The 26650-nt window shown below is 45.7% G+C and overlaps 1 protein-coding gene across 8 annotated transcripts in view; it reads right to left on the reverse strand.

Moving 5' to 3' along the window:
- nfixb (nuclear factor I/Xb) overlaps positions 1 to 26650 on the reverse strand; it is a 155372-nt gene that overhangs the window by 103874 nt on the left and 24848 nt on the right. For 3 of the 8 annotated variants that reach the window (XM_035615082.2, XM_035615087.2, XM_047328044.1), the window contains one exon: positions 16744 to 16827. The exons of 1 other annotated variant lie outside the window; for it this stretch is intronic. In XM_035615082.2, the coding sequence (XP_035470975.1) occupies positions 16744 to 16779 (36 nt within the window). In that variant the 5' untranslated portion in view covers positions 16780 to 16827. Of the gene's footprint in view, positions 1 to 7971; positions 8008 to 11831; positions 12253 to 16743; positions 16828 to 25270; positions 25403 to 26650 lie in introns of those variants that run through there. 4 more of the 8 variants (XM_035615079.2, XM_035615080.2, XM_035615081.2 and 1 more) reach the window with 4 other exon arrangements.

A 26650-nucleotide genomic window follows, 5' to 3' on the forward strand; every position in this document is an offset into this window, starting at 1 on the left:
GAGTCCTAACTCTGGCTTCCAAAATACTTTTGTTCAGGTGTGCAGATGGAAAGAAAAAAAGAAAGAAAAAACCCCCACAATGAATAGGATTAATGTGCGTGAATTGATATGCAACTCTAACGGACAGGTCCGTGAGGCCTACAAGACTCTTTTCTCCGCGGCAGCCTTGCCACAGGTGGCGGATGATGATTGCACTTTATTCCAGATGATGACCATAATGAACCCAGTTTTGAGTTTCACAGGACGCGCTCGGGAGACTGACAGCAGCTTGACATGTCAGACAGCCGACCGCTCGCGGGCTGCGTTTCCACCACGTCCCGCTTCAACAGAGCTGGAGTAACTGCAGCCACAACAGAGGGGCGGCACATGCTGTTTCTCCATTACGGTTTAGTTTGCAGTTGATCACATCACCAAAAGGACTCCTACGAAAATATTAATCAGGGAATATCAAGGGCAGTTACGCATCTCAATAGCAGGAGAGTGTTGAGTTGACGGCAACATGGAATTAAATTTATAACTGTCGTCATGAGTGTTTGAGGGGGAGACACTGTGCCACTCCATGAACTCACAGGGTAAAGTTAAATTTGGTCCATCTGTGATTTATATTTTCGCAGTGACATGGAAGCCTTATCCTGCGCCGAATTTTCCAGTCAAATATACAACTTTCCATGTAACACACACTAATCCTGCAGCTATTTCTCTGAGCCTAAACAGAGCAGAAAGTTTATATCTGAATTCCCTCGTAGGGTACGTTGCAGCTGTAGTTGGGATAGTAAGTCACTGGCTGTCCGGGCCAAAAGGAGAAGCCACAGAGTTGTGTTTGAGTCTAACCCTGAGCCCTGCTTGGCCTTAGTCTCCTCTACTCAACTCTACTCTACTCTACTCTGATCCTTTTTTTAAAAAAATATCAACAAGGGGCTATTTGACTCTACTGTACCCTGCTCTGCTGTTAACGGGATCTCAAACAGCCCCGGGGCCCGCTGCACCAGCCAGCAAACACAAGTCACAAGAAGTATAGAGCATGCACTCATACCCAACACATACACAGACACTTCCACACAAACAGAGTCAGTTAATAACACACAAACTCCCGCCCTCCAGCTCTGTTTGCTCACAGCTGCCAGGCCTCTTCAGAGTTCATCTGAGGTAAAGATATGTTATATTATGCAACCGAGTATAGATTTTCCACCCTTGGCCCCGCGCCAGCTTCCTGCTCCGAAGAGCAAGCTCCAGCGCTTTGTTCCCTGGGGTGACAGCTATTCCTTACTGGATGGGGTGGCCGAACTAGATACACAGACAGAAACAGACAGGAAAGGTAACAGGAAGAAATGAGAGGAGAGCAAATAAGAAAAGAAAAGCGAGAAAAAACAAAGTAAAGGGAAAATTTAGGTGGTGAAAGGCAGGCAGTGCTGTCTTCCTAAGATAGTTGTCTGTAATTCTTTGTCTGTAACTTAAAAGTCCCCCTTTCCCTTCTCCTCTATGTCTTTTTCCCCGGCTCTTGAAATCAGGTCACAACTGTTTTCATTACTGTTTGACTTGCGGGTTCATAAGCCTCCAAGCGTCAACGTTCCTCCACCCACCCCCAAGACAGGAAAAGATTTTCCCTCCGACATTAACCCAATAAATGCCTATTAAGTCTAATCACAACCTTTAAGCCATGTTCCCAGTGATAGAGGATGAAAGTAAATGTCAAATGTCGATGCTAAGTCATGAACATAATCATTTCTGGGCTCATAATCTTGTCTCCTAAATAGCTGAAGTGTATTATGCTTCCTCATGTTCACTCGAGGAACATATCCAGGACTCTATACAGTACATGCAAGCATTTTGCCTTCGCTACAACATGAGGTAATGTAGCATGATGATGAAAGAAAGCCTCTGGAAATTGGAGTTACAATCAAGGGGCCAATCATAGCTTCTTTATCCTACTCCACTTAAAGGAAAGCCAAAGACGTGGTGAAAACATGATGAAGGCTATGGCATCATCAAGTGGCGTCAACATGTTATGTCATCCCTTGACAACTAAACACCACCACTATATCCAAATGAATTGTGGCCTGATTAAGTTTTTGACCTTTGTGTCGAAATGATTGTAATTGCCTCTCCAGGCTTCGCCAGGTGGATGGATGGATGGAGGGAACACAGATGGGCCATAGATGAATTAACTAAAAAAATGATAACAAATAGCTACAAGTGAAGGATGAATTGTTTATAATGATTAATAATCACTACTAATGCAGAGTAATGGTCAAATTCGTGAACTAGTTCAGAGAGGCCTTATGGGTCAGTCATCCATGAGCTACCTACTTTATCCTTTGAGGCACACGGGGCGGCTGGAGCTACATTGAATTTCCCAGCTTGGGATAAATAAAGTACATATCTATCTTTCTATCTATTGCGGGGTAGACCTTGGATAATTCACCAGTCTATCATTCGCAGGGCTCACAAACCACCATTTACGTTCACATGAAAACCTACAGATGTTGTTAGAGTGGTAAGCTAACCTGCATGTCTTTGGGAAAAAAAAAGGGCCTGGCCCAACTGGAGTTCGAACCCTTGCTGTGGGGCGACTGGGCCATCGAGCTGACATGCCATCTAACCACTGCACCACAGTGGCACCCTAGCCCCCAAAACTGATTAGATGGTTAGCTATAAGATATGGATACATCATCAAATAGGAAAAGATATAAGGTTAGCAAAAATTAGTTGATAGTCTAAATGGTTGAAATGGCTAGTTAAAGGTAATTTATAGATGGCTAAATAGTTAAAGCTATGGTTGAAATAGTTGGCCAGGTGTTATGGTAAAATGGGTTTAAAATAGCTAGCTAAAGGTTATGGTGAAGGGGTTTGAAATAGTTAGCTAAAGGTTATGGTTATAAAAGTTTGAAACAGTTAGCTAAAGGTTATGCTAAAAAAAGTTTGAAACAGTTAGCTAAAGGTTATGGTCAAAAAAAAGGTTTGAAATAGTTAGCTAAAGGTTATGGTTATAAAAGTTTGAAAGAGTTAGCTAAAGGTTATGGTCAAAAAAAAGGTTTCAAATAGTTAGCTAAAGGTTATGGTTATAAAAGTTTGAAACAGTTAGCTAAAGGTTATGGTCAAAAAAAGGTTTGAAACAGTAAGCTAAAGGTTATGGTAAAAAAAAGTTTGAAACAGTTAGCTAAAGGTTATGGTCAAAAAAAGTTTGAAATAATTAGATAACAGTGATGGTTTCAGGGCTAAAATACAAAATGTAACAATTCCCACATACAGACATGACAATCTTGACAGGGTTACAGAAATACTGTATAATATCCACTTTTACATCATCCATAGCATTAAATAACTTTCAGTTTGAATAAAGACAGTTGTCAGGGGTTGATGAGTGGGGGGTGCTGGAGTTCCTCTGACAGGGGTGTGGGGGGTAAATCAGACAAATAATGCTGGGAGCCGGTGTTCTGTGCCACATACTCAGAGTACACTGCCGTAACCCCATCGCACTGTAGGGGGATTTCTTTCTTTTTTTCTGAAAGAATGCACACCTGTGCGAGTTTAATATGTGCAGGTGCGTTATGCATGAGAAACCACAAAACATAGCTTGTATACATTAGGCCCGAATTCAAACAGACACTGTTCCAAAAGGAGAGGGGGCTGGTTTGTGAATGGATAGAGGAGCAAATGTGGCTCCAGCTCCAGTCATATTCACAAGATGATAATGCGTGTGCCATGTTTGTGTGAATGCCTACATCTGCCTTGGGGGTTTTTTTGTGTGTGTGTTTTTTTTGGACGGCGCGGTACACGTCTGTGAAACTGAAAGAGGTGGAAAGTCAGCCCGAGGAAGTCTGCGAAGAGAAAGCTGCAGGCGGGGGACACACAGAGAGAGTGGAACAGTGCTCAGATTTCATCCAGATTAATCTGCAAGCTTTGTAATGAAGGGGTCTACTGTATATATTTAGCCAGCGCAATGAGATGTAGGTCAGACAGACATGCAGGACGGGCCAAACAACAAGCCCACACCGGAGTGACCTTGAGTGGGCCGACAGTGATCTGCAACAACAACTCCCTATGTATTCCTGTTGACCCGTGGCAGACTGATACAATGGTTTTGCATGCAACTTGTTTTTGCCCGCTCACAAGTTTGAGACCCGAGGTTCCTCTCCGCGGCACACAAAAGACGTCGGAAATTCAACACCGCTGCAGCTCGACTCTTACGGAAACGTCGCTTGTTGATTACAGGGAAAGCGCAGAGAATGAATTACTGTCAAGCGTTTGCGCCGTGTGTTGATACTGGCGTCGGTTCAGACTTACTCAAAGCAAGAACAAAGCAGCTCAGAGACATTTCTCAGTCTGTAGCTCTGTGGCTCCCGACATGAAACACGGCCGGCTAAACACTGCGAAATGAACGGCATTTTTCATTTTTTACAATCCGCAACACGACTTTAGGGCGACGGCAGTTCTCTGAATAATGAATAATGCTCACATTAATGCTGGAATCATAAGAGATGGAGCTTATTCTGCTGATCCTTCCTTCCATATGTTTTTCAAAGTCCTGATTCAGGCTAAAATGTGCATTGTTACTAGGGTTTTTGGGCCTCGCGGTGCACAGCGGCGCGTCAAAAGTCTGTCTTCACGCTCATCTGCAGCGCCACGTGGAAAGTTTGTCTTCGCTCACGTCAAACCTGAGTTTGAAACATGCGCGTAACGGGCAAAATTTGTGACACCGCGGCAAGACTGGATGCCACATGTGCGATTTCGAGGGAGTTAAAGCTCTTGCTCAAAGGGGAGGAGGCCTATATGTCTTCAAGGTGTGACAGTTGTGACAGAAATTGTGTATGGAATTTGACGCATTGCATTGACAAAGACAACCTGGAACCCAGGAGGAGGGCAAAGAAAGAAATACGTATGTGTGTGTGTGTTTGCCTCATGGTGAAAAAATAAACTCAGGGTGCCACACCCTCTCTCAAACAGACACACTGTCAATTTCTCCGTCTGTCTCATTGTTTTACACACACACACAAACACACACACACACGCACGCACGCACACACCACGTGTGTGTCACCACAAACACCTTATCCTCGATTGCCCTGTCACACTGGCTGTCATAACGAATGCCCACCGAATACCCACATAATGGTGCCACTGTTGTTTAGATTTATGACTCAGAGAAAATCAGAGGGAGGAACGCGCTGCACTGATGTCCACGGCTCAGTGGTGACAAAGCCCTCAAACATTCACCAGCACATTGCAGTTTTCTGCTCATGGTTCGTTCTGGTAAAGGCACACTTTGACTTTGGTGCTTTCCAAACTGAGACCACTGCCCCCATACACACACTACAGTCCACCCCCGCCCCCTGGTCCCCCCCTTTCTCTTTGCTCCCATATTGTACAAAGTGTTTTGTGTTCCTCTGTATATTCTAGCTCAATTATGTAATTTAGCACCGGAGTGGTGTGTGCTCAGTAGCCATGGCAACAGCGTAACATATCGGCGACCACGGAGCCGCGTCGGGGCCGTGGGCACTGCCGGGGTTGTGCCAAAGACTAATCCGTGCCAGAGGTGACATGAGCGAAGGAAAAGTGAGGCGGGCGAGGAGACAACGTGACGCGCACGTGAAAAAAAAAAAGAGAAGAAGAAAGGAATCGCGCACACACACGTCCACAGACAGACGTGCGCACACGCAGACACGCCGGCATATTGCGCTCTCCTCTCACTCCTCGGCTTCCTTTTAAAACACAGGCGCACACACTGGATATCCTCCCATTCTTCTTGGCTGGAGCCTCCCATGGCAATGGCTGTAGGAATCCATTCTCCACGGATGCTGGGACAGCTGTGCTGATACTGAATGAGACGCAGTCGGTTCTGCCTCTTTCTGCATGCAGCTAGAGATAAAAAACTACATGCCACTTAATTCAAATCTATATCGCCCGCTGCCAAAACGCACTTGGCTCCTCTCGTCTTTGTCCTCGTCCCCGCCATGGAGAGCGCCGGATTTCATTGCAAAAAAAAAGAGAGAAATTGCCGTAAATTTCGCCCCTGCTGACGCATGGTGGCCCCCAGTCACGAGCTGACAATAAACACAGAAAATTTATATGACTGACAAAGACATTCATCTCTGAGACCTCCGTAAGCCTCTCAGTTAAATGTGCACTTAGAATGCAAATCATCCACAACGCGCTGCTAATTTTGAAGCTTCGCAGATAACAAAAACGCTCACATTTTGGAGCACTGGGATGTCTTAGTAGGACTACCTCCTTGTTTTAAGCTGGAGGACACAAATAACCCAAAAATGCCACCTTAAATGAGCTAAGCTTTTAATGGTGGCGGGTTTTTTGGTTGTTTTTTTCCGGTTGCGGTGGTGGGCTGTGCTCTCGCTGGCAGCGTGGTTCAAATGAATAAGTAAAAGGAACATGGTGTCCTTGGCAGTGCCTGGCATTATGACCTCCTGGTGTCCTGTGATGTAGCGGGGAATCCCGCACTGCTGGTGCGGCACAAAACAGCCGCGCGGCCAATCGGGGGGACTGGATTTCACCCGGTACACTCCCTGCCCCGTCTTCCTCTCTCAGTTACACCGGAGCACAATAGATCAGCCCTTCCCGTCAATCATATGGACTATGAGTTCATTCTCCTGACTGGTGGCCAAGAGCAGAGTGCTTTACTGGCTACTGCGTCACGTTGCTGCACAAATATCCACACGGGCACAACTTCTTTTTTCCCATTTGGCATCACTGAGCTGCACTTGGGTTATATATACACTTATATATGTTGTATATGTATAGATAATCAGGTTGTGTGCAACTGGACCGAAACCCACAGGCGTATCATAATTCAATATACCTATCTGAGAAATGTAAAACACAACACCGTCCGTCTCTGCTCTCGGGCAAAGTGACTTTGAAGCGCTTGCTTGTGAAATGAAACGGCAGTGAATTGTAAATGAAAGGGGATTTTTTTCTTTTTCTTTTTCAAGGATAGAGGTGAGACAGTCGCCTGGAAACCGGGATCACTTTGCAGCTATAGTCCGGTGATACCCACTCACGGGCCCTAATTGGCATGAAGAGACATGGCACGAAAAGCTTTCGGGGCTGCATGCATGCAGACATATGCATGTGTGTCTTTATAATTCTGAAGGGAAAAAAAATCAAAAATGTTTCTGTTTATTCAGACTGCGGGTCCATCAGATTTTAATCCGCTGAGCAGCTGTTCCAACTCATTTTCCAGGCCTTGGGAAGAGACACAGAGAGAGGGAGAGAGGGAAGGAGGAGAGGAGAGGGGGGGGGGGGGGGGGGGGGGGCACCTCACCAAATATGCGTAAGTGCAGATTTAACGCTTCAAAGTCCAGATATTGATAAGACGTCCATCTAATCAGACCTCCCCCTTCATAAAAAAAAACTCGTTCTTCACAGAGATCGAAATTCATGTTTATGGTGACGGTGGTACGTTTGCTGCTGCATGAGAAAACCCCGAGGAGAGGGACGCGGAGGGGACGTCTGCAGTGAGAGCTGCAGTTCGCACTGATGCGTATTGATTTTCAATCAGTTAAGGAAACACTTCGAAAAATGCACGTTGGTATTTTGAAAGGGAAGACGGCGGCGACAGGCTGCCATCGCGGACGGCAGCGAACATGTTTTTTCATCCACATAGTTCCGAACTGCGACCTGATATTTCCCAATTATGGGCTGCACACATTACGAAGTTGTTGTCGTTGTGTCTTCTTTCCCGGCAGCGGAAAAGAAAAAAAGGGGGGGGGGGCTGTTGCCTATAACACGCTATACAAAAAAAAAAACTTAGAGGGAGAAAAAAAATCCAACTTTTCATAGGAGTGTGTGCGCAAAATGGAATAAAAGCCCCCGGCTGCGGCCCAGCGGGAGACACCACAACTACAAAAAACACATTTTGAATGGTATATATAGAAAACACACAGACACACACACACAGACACACACACACACACACACCTAATGCTGGATAAAAAATAGGGACTAAATAGGACTTACCACTAAGGCATTGTTTAGAAGGTGAGTAGGGTAATACTTTAGTGTTGAGAGGGTGTTAAGAGGCGAGGAGAGCAGGGGTCAGCGTCCAGGCGGGCAGAGGGGGGGGGGGGGGGGGGGCAGAGGGAAGGAATAAGTTAACATGTCGCACCATGTGAAAAAACACAGTCTCAGATGACAACAGTACGAGCTGCATGGATGAAGGGAACACATTTCTTCCTCTTTTTTTTTCTTTTTTTTTTAAAAAAGTGCAATGACACAAAAAAAATATGGGAATTAAAGAGAAGAAAAGAAAATGTGTGTGTTGACGCGCACGTTGGTGCTGCGTCATTGTGGCCTGCGTGGAACAGAGAGCTCGTAGGCTTAGGTGACAAAACAACACACACACACACACACACACACACAAAGTAAAGTAGATAATAATTTCATCAATAGTATTATTATCATTATCATTGTTAATAATAAATAATTAATTAATCAAACATGACAAAATAATGTCAAAGTAAATCGCAGCATTTGCGATGTGGGCTGTTCCCAAATGGATATAGGAAAAAAAATGAAACTGCAGTCCACTCCTAAACCAGCTATACATAAATACAATTGTATGTGTGTGTATGTATACAGACCTAAATATAATATTTTCCTTTTATTCCCATCACCCTCCGAGTCATACGGGAAACACACTCTTAGTCACACACACACACACACGCGCACACACACACACACGCGCACACACACACACACACACACGCTCCCTCTCCATTTGCGCACCGTCACCTCTCTCCAGTTCGCCTTTTTTACGGTTAATAATTAATTCGATTGCTTACAGTTGTTGCCATATCCGAGGGTCCAAGCTCGAATTTTTTTTTAATTATTAACAGCAATTAAATAAACAAAATGTTGCCTTCTGTAAAAGGGTAATGCTGCTGTTGGTGTGTGTGTGTGTGTGTGTGTATCCAGAGAGAGGGAATTTCTTTCTTCTATGCACAACACACACACACACACAAAAATTAAAATGATAAATTACAGTAGCCCATGAGGTAATCCCAGACGCGCTTCCATCGATTTCCTGCACAACCAGTGATGATGTGCTGCGAGTTATACAATGATGAGCAACATGTGTACTACATTCCACCGATACAAGCGTCTGTTGTCAGTTCATTTAATTAAAGTTCAATACATGCGTCTAAATGAAATATATATATTTCATGCAAGGATTATCTGCCATGTAGATTTTGCATCAACTATGGATACTCATCATATCTAAAGGCATGTGTGGAATATTTAACAAAATAAGGCCTATGTAAGTCATCTTATACAAAGCATATTTATAAGATATAATCTATAAGCAATATGTGCTGTGCATAATTCACCTGTTTCTATTATCTTTTCATTTCTGTACGTCACTTTCACCCTCTTCAATAGAACAAAAAATTAAGGGAAAATAATAAAATCTCTTTTCCCTTTCTGGTGTCAGCGAGAGGCCGGTGTGTGTGTGTGTGTGTGTGTGTGTGTGTGTGTGTGTGTGTGTGTGTGTGTGTGTGTGTGTGTCTGTGTGTCATTGTGTGTGTGCGTGTGATCCCAGCAGCAAGCGTTTTTTCAAATGGGAAGCAGACACGACTTGTGCCCATGCGATGAGCGGAGAACATCCTCTGAGCCTCTGGTATAGACGAGCTGTCAGAGGCACATGACGGGGAGGAAAAGTCTTTTAATAAAACCACTGCGAAAAAGTCAGGCCTGAATTACACATCAAACGGGACCCCGGCGGTCGACCGTCAGACAAAGCCAATGAGGGATAAACAAGTCTGCTTCATAAGAGTCGAGATTACCAGCAGCTGTATAGAACACGGGCCGGCCGTTGCCACTGGTTTGTTCTGTAATGAAGGAAATACCTTCAGTCTTGTGAAACCTGGAAGAAAAAAGAGGCCTCACTTGAAAAAAAGAAAAGAAAACAAGGGTTCTAAAAGGGGGGAATCATTGAAAACAAGAGATTGTTTCTTAAATTTCAAGTTTACTGTGCAGAAACACACGTGAACTAATGACAGTTTGGCAACCACTTTGCTCAGAAGGGGGATGTACGTTCATTTCGGTGGTATAGGAGGCGGTTGGTTTTTGCAGTTTTGTACAGCTGCGGTGCACAGCTGCATGCACCCGCGCGCTCAAGAGGGCTCGCAGAACGGGTTCTGCAATTTTTTTCAGTTTTCCCTCTCTCATTGAATGATTGATGTGGAGATTTACTGCAAGGGAAATATCATCTAAATGTGATAAAAGTAGCCTTTGAATAAAGCACAAAATTTCAAATAGTTAAGACCAAATGTCAAAATTGACATTGAAGGCGGCGACCACACACACACACACACACACACACACACACACACACACACACACACACACACACACACACACACACACACACACACACACACACACACACACACACACACACACACACACACACACACACACACACACACACACAGGTCAGTGTTAACTCAGTGTCAGAAATGTCCACAACAGTCCGGTGATAGTTAAATATTGCATTGGAAGGTCTGGGCAGACTCAAATAACAGCAAAGTAAAAAATTTAAAAAACTAATAGCAAATACTATTGTTTTTCGTTATATTATAGAAGATATGATGTAGCCCACAGGACATAACTGTCTTTTGCATATTCAATAAGAAAACCTTTAAAAGTGAGGTGCAGTCTATAGAATAATGGGCAGTACCGCTACCTGCAAGAAAATGTCAGTGAAAGCAGCTTTTACATCAATAAAAGAAAAAGAGTGTCATTTATTTTGTCAAGTCCTTATTTCCATTTTTTTTAAAGTGTAACATAAAAAGTTGCAGTTTATGAGGGGGGGGGGGGGTCAAGTACATGAAGAGGTGTAGGTGGGGGGGGGGGGGGACAGACGAGATGAAAACATATAGTTGTAGCATGTACATGTTGAATTAAAAATCAGTGCAGTCCCCGCGTTTTCAGTTAACCTGTGAGCGCACGTGCACACGTGCTGCTGCGTTCAAGGGCAAACAAAAACTTGAGAAACTGTCAACTGGCGGAGCGGAGCGAGACCGCATCTCAGAAGATGCACGCATGTGTGTCTATATACTGCGCGCGCACACACACACATACACGCGCGCGCGCGCGCGCGCACACACACACACACACACACACACACACACACACACAGCAGCTCCAGCCTCTCCCGGTCGCAGCTTCACATGAGAAGCAGCCTCTCTAAAAGGCGCGCCCCGCTCTCCTGCAGCTCCTCTCGCCGGCCACAAAAAAACTCCTGCGAGCTTCGACACTCACACGGAAACACACGAAACACACAACAAAATAATAATAATCTCAACAGCAGCAAGGAATATTAAAACTCCACAGTCCACAGTCTGTCTATCCCTGCACACACTCAGCTCTCCAACTCTCTCTCTCCCACTCTCTCTCTCTCTCTCTCCTCCTACTCCCGCAGGCTCCCCTCCTTCTTTTTTCTTTTTTTTCTTCTTCTGTAATATGAAATACATTTCGGGAGAAGCGCCATTTTCTCTCCAAAAAAACCCCATGTGCGGTGGAAAAGGCACGGGAGGGAAAATAGTTTCGCGCGGCACAAAACGCGCGACCGGGACGGGACGGGACGGGACGGGGTCGAGGTGAAAGTTTCACACTTCGAGTCCGACAGCGTGAAAGACACCGTGCCCCCCACAGCTATTACACACACACACACACACATACACTCGGGAAACAGTACACACAGGCAGAGCAATACCAAAAAAAAAAGAAGAAAAAAAAAAAAAAGGAACCCGGCCCCCGCCCCCCCACCGAAGGTCCATAATACCCGCACAATGAAAGAAGAGGAGACGGTTTACCTGTGTCAAGCAGTACGGGGAGTACATGGTTATTTTGAGAGAGGAGCACTGGAGGAGAGCGTATTGGAGTTGGATGGAAGCTCGGTGTGGCGCTGCATTGCATTCGCCCGCCGTCCCGTTTCTCTCACTCCATGCTGCTGCAGCTTACTGTAACCCCGCCTCGAAAGTGAAAGCTCGCACTAACTTTCGGGGAAAAAACTTTTGTCTCCCTCCCCTCTTCTCCTCTCCGAATGACGTTTTTTTTTTGTTTTTTTTATCGCTCTGCTGTTTGTAACGAGTTCTTCAGCGCGAGGCGCCTTTTTTTTTTTCTTCTTTTCTTTTTCCAATGAAGATTTGAACGAGGTGCAACACTTTTGAATTTTGAAAGAATTTGTGTTCTTCTTCTTATATAATCAGCTCGTCTGTGGCTCTCTGGGGTTATATATCTACCCGCTTCTTTGGTAAACGTATGCCTCAGTTGCGTTTACGGACCCGTCCCGCTCAATGCTCCTAAAGCGCCGATCATTGTCACTCGGACGGACGAGTCGTTCAGTGCGTGTGCGTACTGTATACACGTGAACGCATCATCGGAACGGATCGGATCAGAGTGCTGGAACAGCTGCAAGGCGCAATGAGAAGAAGCATCTCATATATAGAGATATATAGAGATATATCTCTATATATCTCTATATATAGAGATATATATACTGACTATTTTAAGACCATGTGAAATTATTTGTGTGGCTTATGTTGACATGAGACATAGACATATGAAAACGGTCTAATCCGACTGACAATATACTTTGTGTATAAAATGGCACAAGGCAGGGTTATGAATTCAGCTGCATGAAAAGTTCATCTCTTTTGAAATATTCTATCGCAGGTCCTGATCTGATGTGAGGACATGCAGCGGCTCCCCCCGGCACACTAAAAGCCAAAGGGCGGACTTCAACTCATTCGCGGGCGTTCGAAACACAACGCACCACCTCATCACGGCTGTGTGGCGGCTATAAGTCAATTTATTTGCTGAACCGCATTTGACCCGGTGTGGAGGCCGCAACTGTAGTTTGAGAACCGAGTGAAGTGAGTCCAAGCCAAACAGCCACTGCAGCCGCTCACTCTGAAGTCGAAAACTAGCAAACAGTGAAAACAAAACGTATAATCACAGGCAGCCTCGGAGCAGGGTCCAAATACTGAAAATGCACTAAACTGGGGTGTGTGTGTGTGAGGAAACAGAAACTCTCTATCTCTCTCTGTCTCACACACACACACACACACACACACACACACACAAGCAAACAGTAGTGAGCGATAAACATATCACCTATAAATGTCATAAAACGAAGCGACTTGGACCAGGTCCTGAGTGTGGTACGCTGGGGGAATTTGGGGTGGGAGTGAAGTCATTGTGAAGGCGCACGAGGCGCACTGAAATTTTGGGCCCTGATGTCGGAGTGCCGCAGATTTATGGGGCCGACCGCTTGTGCACTTCCACCGCAGAGCCTCGAGCAGGCGAAGAGCGCGGGGATCTGGGCTCCGTGTGGCCAATTACTGCACGCGGCCAGATAGCCGAGCCAGAGGCGCAAGGCGGAGGAGGAGGAGGGGGGGAGAGTGTGCGGTCAGGAGCGTATGTGCACCACAAAAACCATAACCTCCAGTCCTCACTACCGCACAAGGTTAAAAACACCAGCATTCCTTTTCAGCGAATAAGATACATGACTAATATGAAACACAAAAACACACTAATGCGGACACACCCTGTTTCCTTCAAGGCAGGTGTCATGACATCATAACCATCGCCCCCGCCGCGTTTGAGGGAGTCTCCTTGTTTTTCTGCTCACTTTTTGCATCAGGGTCTTTAAAAAAAAGCGCCGCAAATGCGTAAGGTTACAGCGAGCGGTTAGACTGGGGTGGGGTGGGGGGGCGTGGGGGACAAATACCTCCCTCATTTATAGAGTCGACTTGCATGCGACGCACGCAAGCGCCCCTCTGCAGTGGCTCCGCAAATGAGCCACACATTTAGCGGTCTGTGTGAGTAAATCTCTCCTTAAGCAACACATGGCAGAGCCATATGCTACGGTCGGCGGCTCCGCTGCGGCTCTGCGTTTTCACACGCTTAAAAATATACATATTTACCACCGCTCCGGAGCGCGCACACCGCGGCGCCGTGCTCCGTGGTGACGACACCCGTCGACACGGAGACGCGCAGTCGCGCTCAAAACCCGAAGCTTCTGCACCGATGGACGGATCAGAGTTGTAGTCGATCTATCCCCGCCTTTGCAGAACAGGTTGTTCGAGGACAGTAACCGCAAGTTTGCCTGAAACGAACACACACACACACACACACACACACACACACACACACACACACACACACACACACACACACACACACACACACACACACACACACACACACACACACACACACACACACACACACACACACACACACACACACACACACACAGTATCGTACCACAACCAGTGATCGTACCACACCTGGCTGAGTGTTGAGTGTGAGAGGAAATTTGGACGCAAACAGAGGGAGGTGAGTCAAACTGTGGTCGCGGTGTTTGGCTGATGAGCAGACGTCACATCTAGCCGCTCACACACTTTACACGCGGCGCACATCCACTCTTGTGGATACAAAATGTCACCAATTCATAATTTTATCCCATCAGACTTTCAATCGTACAGATTCTTCAGTTGTGGCCCCCAAAAGAAAGAGTGCTGTGAGGTCCCGGTGACCTTTGACCTTTTGCCAAAAAAAAAGTAATCAGTTCAACTTGAGTCCAAGCGAGCGTTTCCACCATATTGGAAGACATTTGAATGTGAATCTGCATATGGGAGGGTGGGTAGGGGGGGACAACCCCAAAAACATTTTATGAAAATCTGCAACAGTTAATCGATTAATTGATTAGTAATCGACTACTAAATTAATCGGCAGCTATTTTGATAATCGATTAAACTGTTCAAGTAGTTTTTATGGGGGAAAAAAAGTTCAGTTCAAAATTCTCTGATAACAGCTTCTTAAATGTGAATATTTTCTGGTTTCTTTGCTCCTCTGTGACAGTGAACTGAATATCTTTGGTGTGGAAAAAAACTAAACATCGTCTTAGGGTTTTGGAAAACACGATTGACATTTTTCACTGTTTTTTTTATTTATATTTATTTTTTTGGAGAAAATAATTAAATTGAAAATGAAAAGAATCGTTAGGTGCAGCTCTAAATCTGCCAAGAGTGGGAATATCATTGCCTTCTCCCTAAAAATAAATCAATTTCTTTCCACCTGCCTTCTCCCGTCTTGTTTAAAGACACTGATGTTTGGCTATGCAGTTTTTAAAAATATGGTAGTGATATAACTGCCCAATTTTCACTTTTCTTAACACAAACACAAAATAGATACTACTATTAAAATATGTCCTGTTTTGACCGGAATTTGTGAGCAGGATACACACTGAGCGGAACATTTTACAGTGTAAACATCAAACATCAACTCGTGTTCTCCGGTCTGATGATGACACAGTTTCGAAGTGACCTCAATCCCAGTTTGGCATTTTTCTGAACTGCAATAACTTGTTTTCTCATCGGCGGTTACATCCGTTGAGATGATGATATCAGCCCGGGCCATTATATATATATTTTTTTTTAGGATTTAATTACAGACAGAATTGACTCGATCACACGGATATGTTCAACAGTGATGATCACAAAGATATTAAATACAAATTACGTGTCTTTTTTTCCTTGCTTTTTTCCACTGGATACTTTGACTCTTTAGGCTCATAACGCAACTCACATCTAAACTGCAGGTTTAAAACTGGAAAAAACGGGTTGCAAGTGGCAATCTGTGCATTTAAAGGGCCCCAAAAAAGTCGGGGCTTCCCAAACTTATTCCATACTCTTTGGGATTGTACCACTTCCGAAACAGTGTTTTAAATTCAGTTTTAATGCACTTTTTCAAAAATGCATTTGCGTTGTGATCCTCGGCGGACTCTCAGGGGAACCCAACCTATCCCTATCGCGCAGAGAATTAAAGACGGAGGAAGAAGGGAGTCCACGAATAACACTTTATACAACTCTAAGCCCCCCGACAGCAGACCTCCTGGTGAGCGGCACCGAGGTGGACACCCTCCTGTGGACGTTCTTGAACCCGCTGGCCCCTGCAATGCAATACAGCTCCACCCGCGACGCTCCCCCCCCCCCCTCCAAAAGTCTCCCCCTACCAGCCGCGCTCCTCAATTACAGCCATAATGGCTCACTTCTGCACCCCGAGACACACGATACGCTACACAGCAACCCAGATTCTCCATGAGAGACTTGGCGAAAAGTCTTCGCTCGGAGAAAAAACAAAGAGCGCAGCCTAGAAAACTGGCTCCCACCTCATTAACAATCGCATTTTCAGTCATCCCAAGCCCCCCACCCCGCACCCCCTTTTTCTCCTCCTCTCGCCCTCCCCATCCCCACCTCCTGGTTTTTATTACTGTTTTATATCACGTCGATGGCTGTAAATCCACTGCGCTCGCTGGGTGGATTTCTTTCTCTCTCTCTCTCACTTTTTTTTTTCTTTCTCCAGAAAAGCTGCTCACTTTCTTTTACTTTAGTTTTATTCATTTTCATTTTCACACAACCGAGCATGCTGCACATTATCGTTATAATTTTCGCTCCCATGAGGCGAGGGGCGCGTCGGTGAAGTTGCAAACCCCCCCCCCCTTTTTCTTTTTTCTTAAAATGTGCCTGTGGAAATAATGATTGTAATGGTTTGCAGCTGAGTAGAGGGAGCTGTGAATGACATTATGATTGTGGTACAATTACCATGAGCATGAAAACAGACTGTCACTCACAGTAATGAGTGATGACTCAAATAACACATTTAGGAGCAACACATGAAGCAATAATAATTAGAATAATAATAGTAATAGATGCATACCCTGTACGAATCGGATACTACAAAGCATTCAGGCATCCCGGGGCCTCTGGAGGGTTCTTCATTCAAGAGAAAGGTTTCGGTTGCCTGAAATGTAACACAACAGTCATTTATTCATTAGTTGACACATTTTTTTTTTTTAATTTTAAGGTTCATGGAATTAAAAAACACCCGAAAGATTGGCTGCATAGCTATCAAAGCAGAGCTCTGATATCAGTCTTCCTAATCTTGCTAATTTTCATTTTGACCTATATTTAAAAGCCACCCTCAAGTCCCACCACCAGATACACTGTGTGTTTTCATTGGCATTCTACACACACGCACACACACGCACAAGCACACACAGGCACGCACACACACACACACACACAGTAGATGGTGTGTGCTGCCTGCCCGAGCCCGTATGCCGTGCAGGCCCGAGGCCCGGCCAGTCACCAGCACTTGAATGGGGAGCAATGTGTTTAGCTGCCGTATACCCGCACACAATACTCCCAGCACAATGGCATTTCCTCTCCTCTGCCATTTCACCTGCATGGTCACTTTTCTGTCGGTGTGCACTGATTCAGCACTAATCATTCACATGCGCACGGTCACATACTATACGCGCGCACGGCGCAGACCCCTGCACACGCAAGATGGCCACGCGGGTCAACTCTTGGCCCCGATATGTGGCATTCACCGGTAGATGCAGCGAAACTATTTATTCTCAGTGTTTGTTTCTATTCACAGCGGGTTCATTTGTATGCTGCGTGACGCACCAGCAGAGACTTGGACTCTGAATGAGCCTCCATTGCAGTTCTGTCTGTCAATTGAGGCCGCCGGGCCAGACAACGTAGATGGGAGGGAACCACAGAACCCGAGGATCTGGATCAGCGGTGGCAGTTCTGCCTGACTAGTTAGCTATTGGCTAACGCTTTTTTATTTTAGTACAAACTCATACAAGTTGTTTTTTGCCAGGGTAAATTTGAATGTCTGTTTTCGGAAATCAACTAAACCTGTTAGATGAGGGTTAAGAAAAATTGCCAGTTTGATGAAAATAACTCGGAGTTTTCCGAGAGTTAGAGGGGGGGGGGAAAAGTTTTACACACAAAGCGAGCGGGAGACTTTGAGACGTTCGGTTGCTGGATTGAGAAGAGGAGACGCAGTAATCCTATTTTCCAGAACTTTTACGTTCTCAGCGCTCAACATACCTTATAGCAGAAAAACAAACACGGACCCCAAAACAGGAACAAACATTGCTCGTGGCCAGCAGCAAAAATGTAAAGTTATACTATTTAAACTGGCGGCGAGGTAAACAATTTTTTAGGGGGGAATTCAAACAGACATTAGGTTACTTAAGCATTTACATATGCACGCAGACACGCACACAGCGACTCGGGGATTGTACTCGGACAAACACACGCGCAGACACATGCATAAACACGCAGCACTATAATAAGTACCAGACTTGGCCTAACCGAGCTGTGGCTGGAGACGCGGGCTATTCATATCCTTCAGAATGAGAGGTTACAGCTTGAGTCTTTTCCCTTTCCCTTTTACTGTAACACAGGAAGGGCATCTCTCCGAGTGCGATTTCACTCAATGTCTGTGGCAAAAGGTCTCGCAGGCCGGGGTGATTAACATAAGATTAACATTGGTTTTGTCGAGCGTGGCCTCTCCCGCACACAATAAATTTAGCGCGGGGGCCACATGAAGCACGCGCTCGGTTAAACAAAGTTAGAATTCAAGTCATCCGAGTGAATAAGAAAACACGGCCCGTGGCATTCAGCCTCAGCATCCAACCTCTGGCCTGTCATCATTAATATGTGGGGAAACGCTGGAGGAAAACCATTTGAAACCATTCGTCCCACTAAATGGTGCCCTTGTCAAGCTCTCCGGGCTTCCCGATGAGCTCTTAAACTGCCTGGTACACGTGAAGGATGTATTTTTCTCTGCCGGTAATCACAGAGCCAGCGCCGAACAAGGCACGCCGGTAGTTCTAATCACCGCTTTCTGACAAGTTGAAGTCGTTTATTTACGCTGAATTAAAAATGATCCGCGCCGTACGGACGGAGGGCTCGAATAATTGAAAGGATTAAAACGCGGGGTTAAAACAGTTAAAGACTGATTTGTTCCTCTGTCCACATCTTTCTACCTCTCTGTAAATCCAAGCGGGGCCGAGTTTGTTCGAGGATGATTGTTTGATGTAGCTCTCCGCGGCCCTGCCCCCTTTCCCCCCTCCCTGGCTGTTTTTATGGAGCATGGTATCAATTATATTTATATATATAAATATATATGTGTGTGTGTGAGTGTGTGTGTATCGCTGCAGAGCCTCAAGTAATTAGCACCCGAAGAGATCATTTGATGCCTGAGGATGTTGATGTCTGGGATGTTGACGGTTGGGTGTCGGATTTTATCGATAGAGAGGGGTGGGGGAGGGTCGGGGTATTTTTAAAAAAAAAATATTTCATGCCTGCAAACAATCGCAAAGTGGTGGAGCGGAAGACAAAAAATTGTTACAGTGTTGGTTGAACAGCAGAAGAAGAAAACATTGGCCGCGGTCACTGCCAAGTTTCCAACACAAACCTTAGTGGAAAAATCGGAAACCTTTTTTTTTTTTTTTTTTCAGCCGCGGGTTACATCTCCAGAGGTATTTGAAGGTACTGTGAGGACAGCGGGCATCGATCAAATCATTTCAAAGGCCTCTGATGTGGCTATAATCAATACTTTTTTATAATAACCATGGGTCATATACAACCATGTGTGATGTGGAAGGGGTCGGTCTCGCGGGGGCGAACCCACAGAAAATGTATTCTCTGACGCTGCAGTTTCTCGTCGACAATTTTGGGCTCTACAGCATTTATCATAGTTTCTGTCTTTCTGACAGGCAACTTTATTGTTTTCGGTTCCCCCTCACCGCACTCTGTATGTTTTCGGCAAAGTGAAAAAGCTTCGGAAAAAGCACCATCTACTGTGAGCTTGCTGTCCAGCTACAAACGGAAGCAAACACAGATAAGGTTAGCAACGAGCCAATGTTGATCCACATTGTGGAGCAACGGATATATAGTCAGAAGTTGGTGGAGACCAAAAGTAAGTAAATATTGGTCTTCCAATTGGAAGGTGGTCAGAAACATGGTTTGCTAACACATCCGCCACATGGACTTAAACTATTGCTGGTTGTGTATCGCAAGTTTTACAGATTTAACCTGCTGGACGCAAAAAGATTCAGATTTTTACCCCCGATGTCAGCATTAGCAGCCCTGTGATAGACTGGTGACCTGCACCTGGCTTCTCCAGTGCCCCCACAGTGACCCCCAAAAGGTCGAGTGGTAAAGCTAATGGATGGAGGGCTGTTTGCATTGGTGACGATTTGCATTTGAACCACAGAGTAATATACGTGCTGAGGTCAAAAGTGAGGCTAAAACATACAACTGCAAACTCCCCTGAAGGGGCCCCTTTGCTCACTCGGCGTAGCTCTGCTTGTTTAACCCGTACAGTACACGACAGCAGCTTTACTGTGACAACATGATGTCGGGGCTTCAAAAGAGCTGATATCGATATTTGGAGCCTGAAATAGTTCAACCACACAACTCCCCTAAAACAACAACAACTTGTCCTTTTGACTTTTCTGCATGAATTGGTGAGGTTTGTTGCAGAAGTGTTGGTGCTAACCTGGGCTGAACTCCATCTAGGAAATAGACACATGAGCATATTTCCCAGAAGTTTGGCGGTGAAGGTATTTTAAGCACAGTAGGTTGTCGAACCTGATTAACAATTGTTCTCTCATGGGACGCCTAAAGGTGAGCTTCCTTTTGCAGGACAATAACGTTTTCAAAGGGGAAACACTCATCTTGGCGTCCACGGCCCCTCAGCTGCACTCGGCCCACTCACGTCTCTCCGATAACTCTTGACCCAGGAGAACTTTATTGACAGCTCACCCGTAAGCAAGTGCACAATATGGGATGGCATTTAATTTCCTTACGGGTTGAGTGGTGCTACCTTTACACTTCCTCTTCTGGATACACAAGGATTCCACGAGGGACAGGGATCCTCACAATCATCTGCTAAACAACCTTCTGATCCTTCCGCTGCAGCGCAGTTTCTAGAGCACCAGAGAGACTTTTCCTTCGCTGCGAAAAACATAACCGACATCCTACCCCAGTCCCGCCTCATTCAGCCTCAATTGTATCCTCATTCTTCACCTGGTAACAAGCTAACAAACCTGTGCAGATGTGGCAAGCACATCAAAGAGAGGGAGGGAAGCAGGGGAGGGGGAACTTGTTTGTAGGAGAGAGAGAAAAAAAAATAAGTGTGATGGAATATGAATATGAAAGGGGGGAAATTTACGTTGTGTGAGTCCAAGCCAGCGCCACCTCAGGGAGAAATGCTGGAAAAATGTGATATTTTACACCTGCATCTCAGGAGGTGAGGAATAAGAGACGGGGAGCGGGGGAGGCAGTAATTAGAGCAGCGTGTGTGTGTGTGCGTTTTCATAAAGGATTTCTACATGTTTCTGGGGCTTGCCACTGGTTCTTTTTCAGCATTCAATTTGGTACGATGCTTTGGATGCCAGATTATTAAAAATGCTAAACCTGGTTTACGAATGCAAAAAAAAAAAGGGAAAAAGAGTGTTGAAAATTTAAACAAATATGCTAATATTGTTACAGTGATAAATAGTAGGCGAGCTCTGTTTAATGAATAATGCTATTGGCTCTAATTCCTCATTAAGAACCCTAAAGACAAGAGTGAGGAGAGAAAATACACATATTGTTGTTTTGCGAGTTTTGTCCCCCCCCCAAATTTCCAAATTAAACTCGGAAGGCAGGAGATACCGACACCTTCCCAAATTAAGGAGATTCAAATGACTCGGTTACACAGCTGCCGTGCAGTCTGGGGCGTCTCGCGGAACCAATTAACGCGATGGGGTTAAGTCTTGATAAAGTAACTAAGGCGCAGGTTTAGAGACGAGATGGGAGAGTTAAGAGTGTTACGCGATCAGTCTGAGCTGCATGGGACAGAGTGAGACTTCCTCTGCGCCACGGGAAAAAAAATATCCGTCCCAGAGTCAGAAACAAATTAAAGAAACGTGTCAGTGTTTGTGCGAGGTGCCTTGTTGTTTCCACAGCAAACTAATCCGATCCGTTCCGGGGTCAAATTATCACACGTGCCCGGGAAGCGGTCTGCTTTATTTCACGACATGGTCACTTCCGACCTCTAAAGCTGCATTGGGAACAGATTACCTTACCCCGTTTTTACGTTTTCAAAACTCGCATGGACAAGTCGCCAATGAGAACGTGACCTTCCCGCCGGCTGCTTCGGCCTCCACTATAGATGCTCTCCTGTTACAAGATCTTTACAGCACTTTTTAATCACAGATACCCATCTTTTCAATAGTGCATGCTACAGCTTCTTGTGTTAGAGGGACTGTTGTAATTTAAAAAAGGGTCATGAAAAAGTAGACTGTAAGCTGAAGGCACGAGGGGTTGAAGAGTTATGAGATATCTTGAGTAGGGCTTCAACTAACGATTATTTTACAGATTAATCGATTAGCTGTTTGGACCATAAAATGTCATAAAATGCTGGGAAAATGCAGATCGTGTATCCCAAAGCTCCAAGATGATGTTTTGTTTTGTCCACACACCAAGGATACACAGTTCACTGCCACAGAGGAGCAAAGAAACCAGAACGTATTCACATTCAAGAAGCTGAAATAATTAAGACTAATAATTAAAAACTACTTGAACCAATTAATAGATTGTCAAGTAATTGGCGATTAATTTAGTAGTCGATTACTAATCAATAATCCATTAACTGTTGCAACTCTAATCTTGAGTAAGGTGTGAAATATCTGACTCAGCCCGCATGATTAACTGCGGGGAGGGAGACGTGAGCCTTCAACAGACAATGAGGCTTGAATGAGATGTTTCTAATGAATTTAAATATTACGAATTCATCATGGGAAAAGCAGAATCCCTTTTTTTGGGGGGGGGGGGGGGGTCCCGCTCATACGAAAGAACTAGAACTCAGGATATGTCGGCATCTGCTGCTTCAATTTTGACCACTCTTTTTTTTTTTTAAGTTTTTATCTCTCTCTCGCTCTCTCGTGCGTCTCGCCAACTTTATGGGAGTGGAATACTAAATCACCGTCATGCCTCGTTTAGTCTGGCTTCTCCGTGTTTGAAAGTTCCCTGGCTTTTTAGAAAAACATTCTTTTTTTTTAAAGGAAAACCTCCAGCAAACAATTCAGGCCGATTGTCAAAAGTGAGACTCTTTCACAAACTCTCGATTAAAGGACGCCACGTCACGGAAGCGGAATCCATCGCTGACTTTTGCTCTCAATCAGTCCCTGATATCAACCACCGCTTAAAACAGTCACAACAGCTTTGACACACCGTTCCACCTGACGACACCCTACATCTGAGCTCACTCTCCTTTACATTTACGCCGTTTGACCGTATACACCAGAGTTTCCCATCTTTAAACTATACGGCAGAGTCTCTGGGCTATATCGCAGCCTGCTCGAAAGCCTTGTTTATTTTTCCAGGCAAATGTAGAGGCCAGGACAAATATAACGGTATAATATTCTGTACACAGCGAGGGGATGACATCACTGGCAGCGACAGCCAAGACGGAGATCACACAAGACTGGAAAACCACTTGTCTGATCATCATGTGGCAGGCTGCTCAGGAACACACAAACAGTGTGGGATACAATTACCCCCACCGATATACACACACGCAGCCCTCTCCGTAATTACTGTATTTGATTTTTAAACCATCCACACTGTACATGACACACGCGGTGACCGCAAAGAAAGCACAGATTGTTATAAAGTACTAATGTATCTGTGGATTATAATTTGGGAACAAACATGTCAGGGGTCACATTTCCAACCATGTTTGGATACATCAATAACCTTGGGGTGCCACAGATACACAGCAGATAATCTCCACAGAAAATTGCTGTTTGTGTGTCTGAGATGGAGCATCGGCCTCGGGGGGTTGCAGCCAACTCAATCCTGACACTGATTGACAGATGCCCCCAGTGCATTCCGACTAAACCAACACGCAACTGAAATTTTTGGCACAAATTCACAATATAGCCCTTTCCTTTAAAGAAAAATTTAAAAAATTGTAAAAATGAGGTGAGTTGCTGCAAGTAGGAGAATAACACGTCGAGATAATCCCATGTGAGGCCTGTCCTGAATTCTGTATCATTTTTACTGATGAGCTTCTTGGGCCGCTGCCATGTCAGCGAGGATGCTCGTAAACAAATAATTATTCATACTAATAATCTTCCATATTCATGTGCAAATACGTTCCCCTTCCCGGTGTCTAAGCGGCTTCAAGGTTGTATGTGGGAGGTTTTCCTAACTACGCCTGACTTGACTCATTTGATGCCAAAAAAAAAGAGAGAGAGAATTTATCTAAAGGTCAAGGATGTGTGAGCTATATATCATAAGGAACAGACTTTTTATGACTGGTATTTAAAACACACAAACGCTTGTTTTCACAACCTGGCACTGGGGAATACATTTGCCAATTTGCACAAATGTCCTCTTAAGGGAAAAAGGAAACAATAGTCTAACAGAATTTTGTCAGCCACTTCAAATTACATACGGAAACTACGAATAAAATCTTAAATGTTGATGTAATCTAGAATAAATGTGAGAGTGACCAGATTCCCTGCATGGTTGAAACTCACAGACGTGCACTCTGTGATGTCACGGGATTTCACCGGATTTGCACAAATAAACCACCTTGCATAATGAGGGAATTGGTTCGAAAACCGCTGTGCGTAATTACGCACAAATCAAGTAGCCACATATTTGAATGTTGGCGCAGACGCCAAGTTCTGACCTCCTCACGGACTTTCCGAACCATTTCAGACTTCGCCTCTTAGGTGGGACCCGGGTTCGGGGGTGGGGGGGGGGGGTATTTCTCTGTGACGCCTCTTTAGTGGCTGCTCACACCGCGGGCCTATGTGGAGTGCGTATCGTATCTTATGTGGCTATAAATAGTCCACAGACAGCCCCGCATCAGAGACCACAGAAACGGGAGTAGGCATGAACTCCATGCGGACGGAACGGCAGAAGGCGGTGGTGGGCATCCGGCGGTGAACTGGGAGGGCTGCGCGCTCATTTGGCCAGGAGGTTGGAAAAGAAAATTTGGCAACATAAGGGGGGCTTATTTCATCCAAAACAGCCGCACCGTTCTAAACGGGCATTCATAACTTCAAGCAGGGCCAACTACATGTATTGAGAAATATTACAAATAAAAACATTGCTGTGACAGTAAACACATACAGGTACTGTAGGTGGAGGGACTTGGCAAACTCTTTGGTGACTGTTTCCCATTAGCTACAAGTAAATAACGAACACACACACACACACACACACACACAGACACAGAAGAATTACAAGTTCAGCCCACACTGCACTTTACAGTTCCCCCTGTATACCATTACATTTACGAACAACTCTACAAGTTACGACGAATCTGAAAGCTGACTGCATAAATGAGAAAATTATTTGGTTTACATAGCACGTACCATGGTGGTGTGGGGGAAAGTGCCAACACTCTCAGAGACCCATTTTCCACTCTCAAAAGTTCGGCTTCCCAAAAAAAAAAAAAAAAGTGTGTGGGAGAGAGAGAGGGAGAGAGAGGGAGAGAGAAAGCCCGCTCGGTTTCTTGTTCAACTGGGCCTTATACCGGAAGCGAAAGAGCCCTCACACACACGGCCTGGTGCCCGGTAAACATTTTTCCTTTTTTTGTTGTTTTTGTGGTGGCGTGTTATCTGATCTCCTCAGTCCCGGGCAAAGGAGGACAGGGGGCCGTATAATCCGATTCGTCTGCTTCCCGACTTCTTCATGTAAAGTGTTTATGTTCGCTTTCAACTCGTGACGTTAGCAGGGGGGGGGGGAACCGTCGGCGTCAAGGTTTTGCTCTCCCCTCTCTCTCTCTCTCTCTCCAGTGTCCCGGTACCGTAGAGTCCACGGTGCGGTCGCCGCGCGCTGCGCCACCGACACAGTCGCCGCCCGCAGCCCGAGCGAGAGTCCCTGGCTGCGCACCCGACAGTAAGTAGCCTGCGCTCTCTGCTCTCTTTACGCGCTCACCAAATCAGCTGTTGCTCCTGCAAGAGCGGACGCCGCGCTTTCCCCCCGCGTGCATGCTCCGGCGTTGCCGATAATGGGGAGAGAAAAAAAAAAGAAAGAAAAGAAAGAAGAAGAAGAAGCAGCAAGAGTTCCTTCTCGCTCGGGTCCTCCTCCACCTGCTCCCTCAGTGGCCGCACAGTGTCGCGGAAAGGAGCGCGGCGCACGCGACGAAAACCTCCATGTGGCAGCGCAGAGTTTGGTGTGTGAGAGTGTGTGCGCGCGCGTGTGTGTGTGCGGCTGTGGGACTCGGTGGGCAAATGCCACGCCGGGACCGTGCCGCCTGTTGGCTTCCGCAGACACACAATAAACGCACGTCTCCGCCGTGTGTCCCGCGTCGTGCAGACACCGAGCGAGTGACAACAGACACCGAGCGAGTGAAAACAAATTGGAGAGGTGAAAACGCGGGCTGCGCGCACACACACACACACACACATATATACACACACACACACACACACACACACACACATATATACACACACACACACACAGGCAGACAGACACACAAACGCACCAGTGAGGACGCGCGGTGTCCTGTGGCCGCGGCCGGAGGAGCGGAGCGCGAAGGGGGCTGGTGAATTATTAATAACCAGAGCGGTTCGCAGTCTGTCGTGTTCAGTGAGTAACCAGGGCGGCAGCTGGGGGTTTAGAGGAATTAAATATGGGCTCAGAGTAAACCGCGGACGCAGGGGATTAATAGCTCTCACCGGCAACAGTGTACAGGGGGCAAGCTCGGGGCCGCCGGAGAGGGCGGGGGGGAGGGAGCCGGGGGGGGT

The sequence above is a fragment of the Scophthalmus maximus genome, chromosome 17 (genome assembly GCF_022379125.1).
Source record: "Scophthalmus maximus strain ysfricsl-2021 chromosome 17, ASM2237912v1, whole genome shotgun sequence".
NCBI lineage: Eukaryota > Metazoa > Chordata > Actinopteri > Pleuronectiformes > Scophthalmidae > Scophthalmus > Scophthalmus maximus.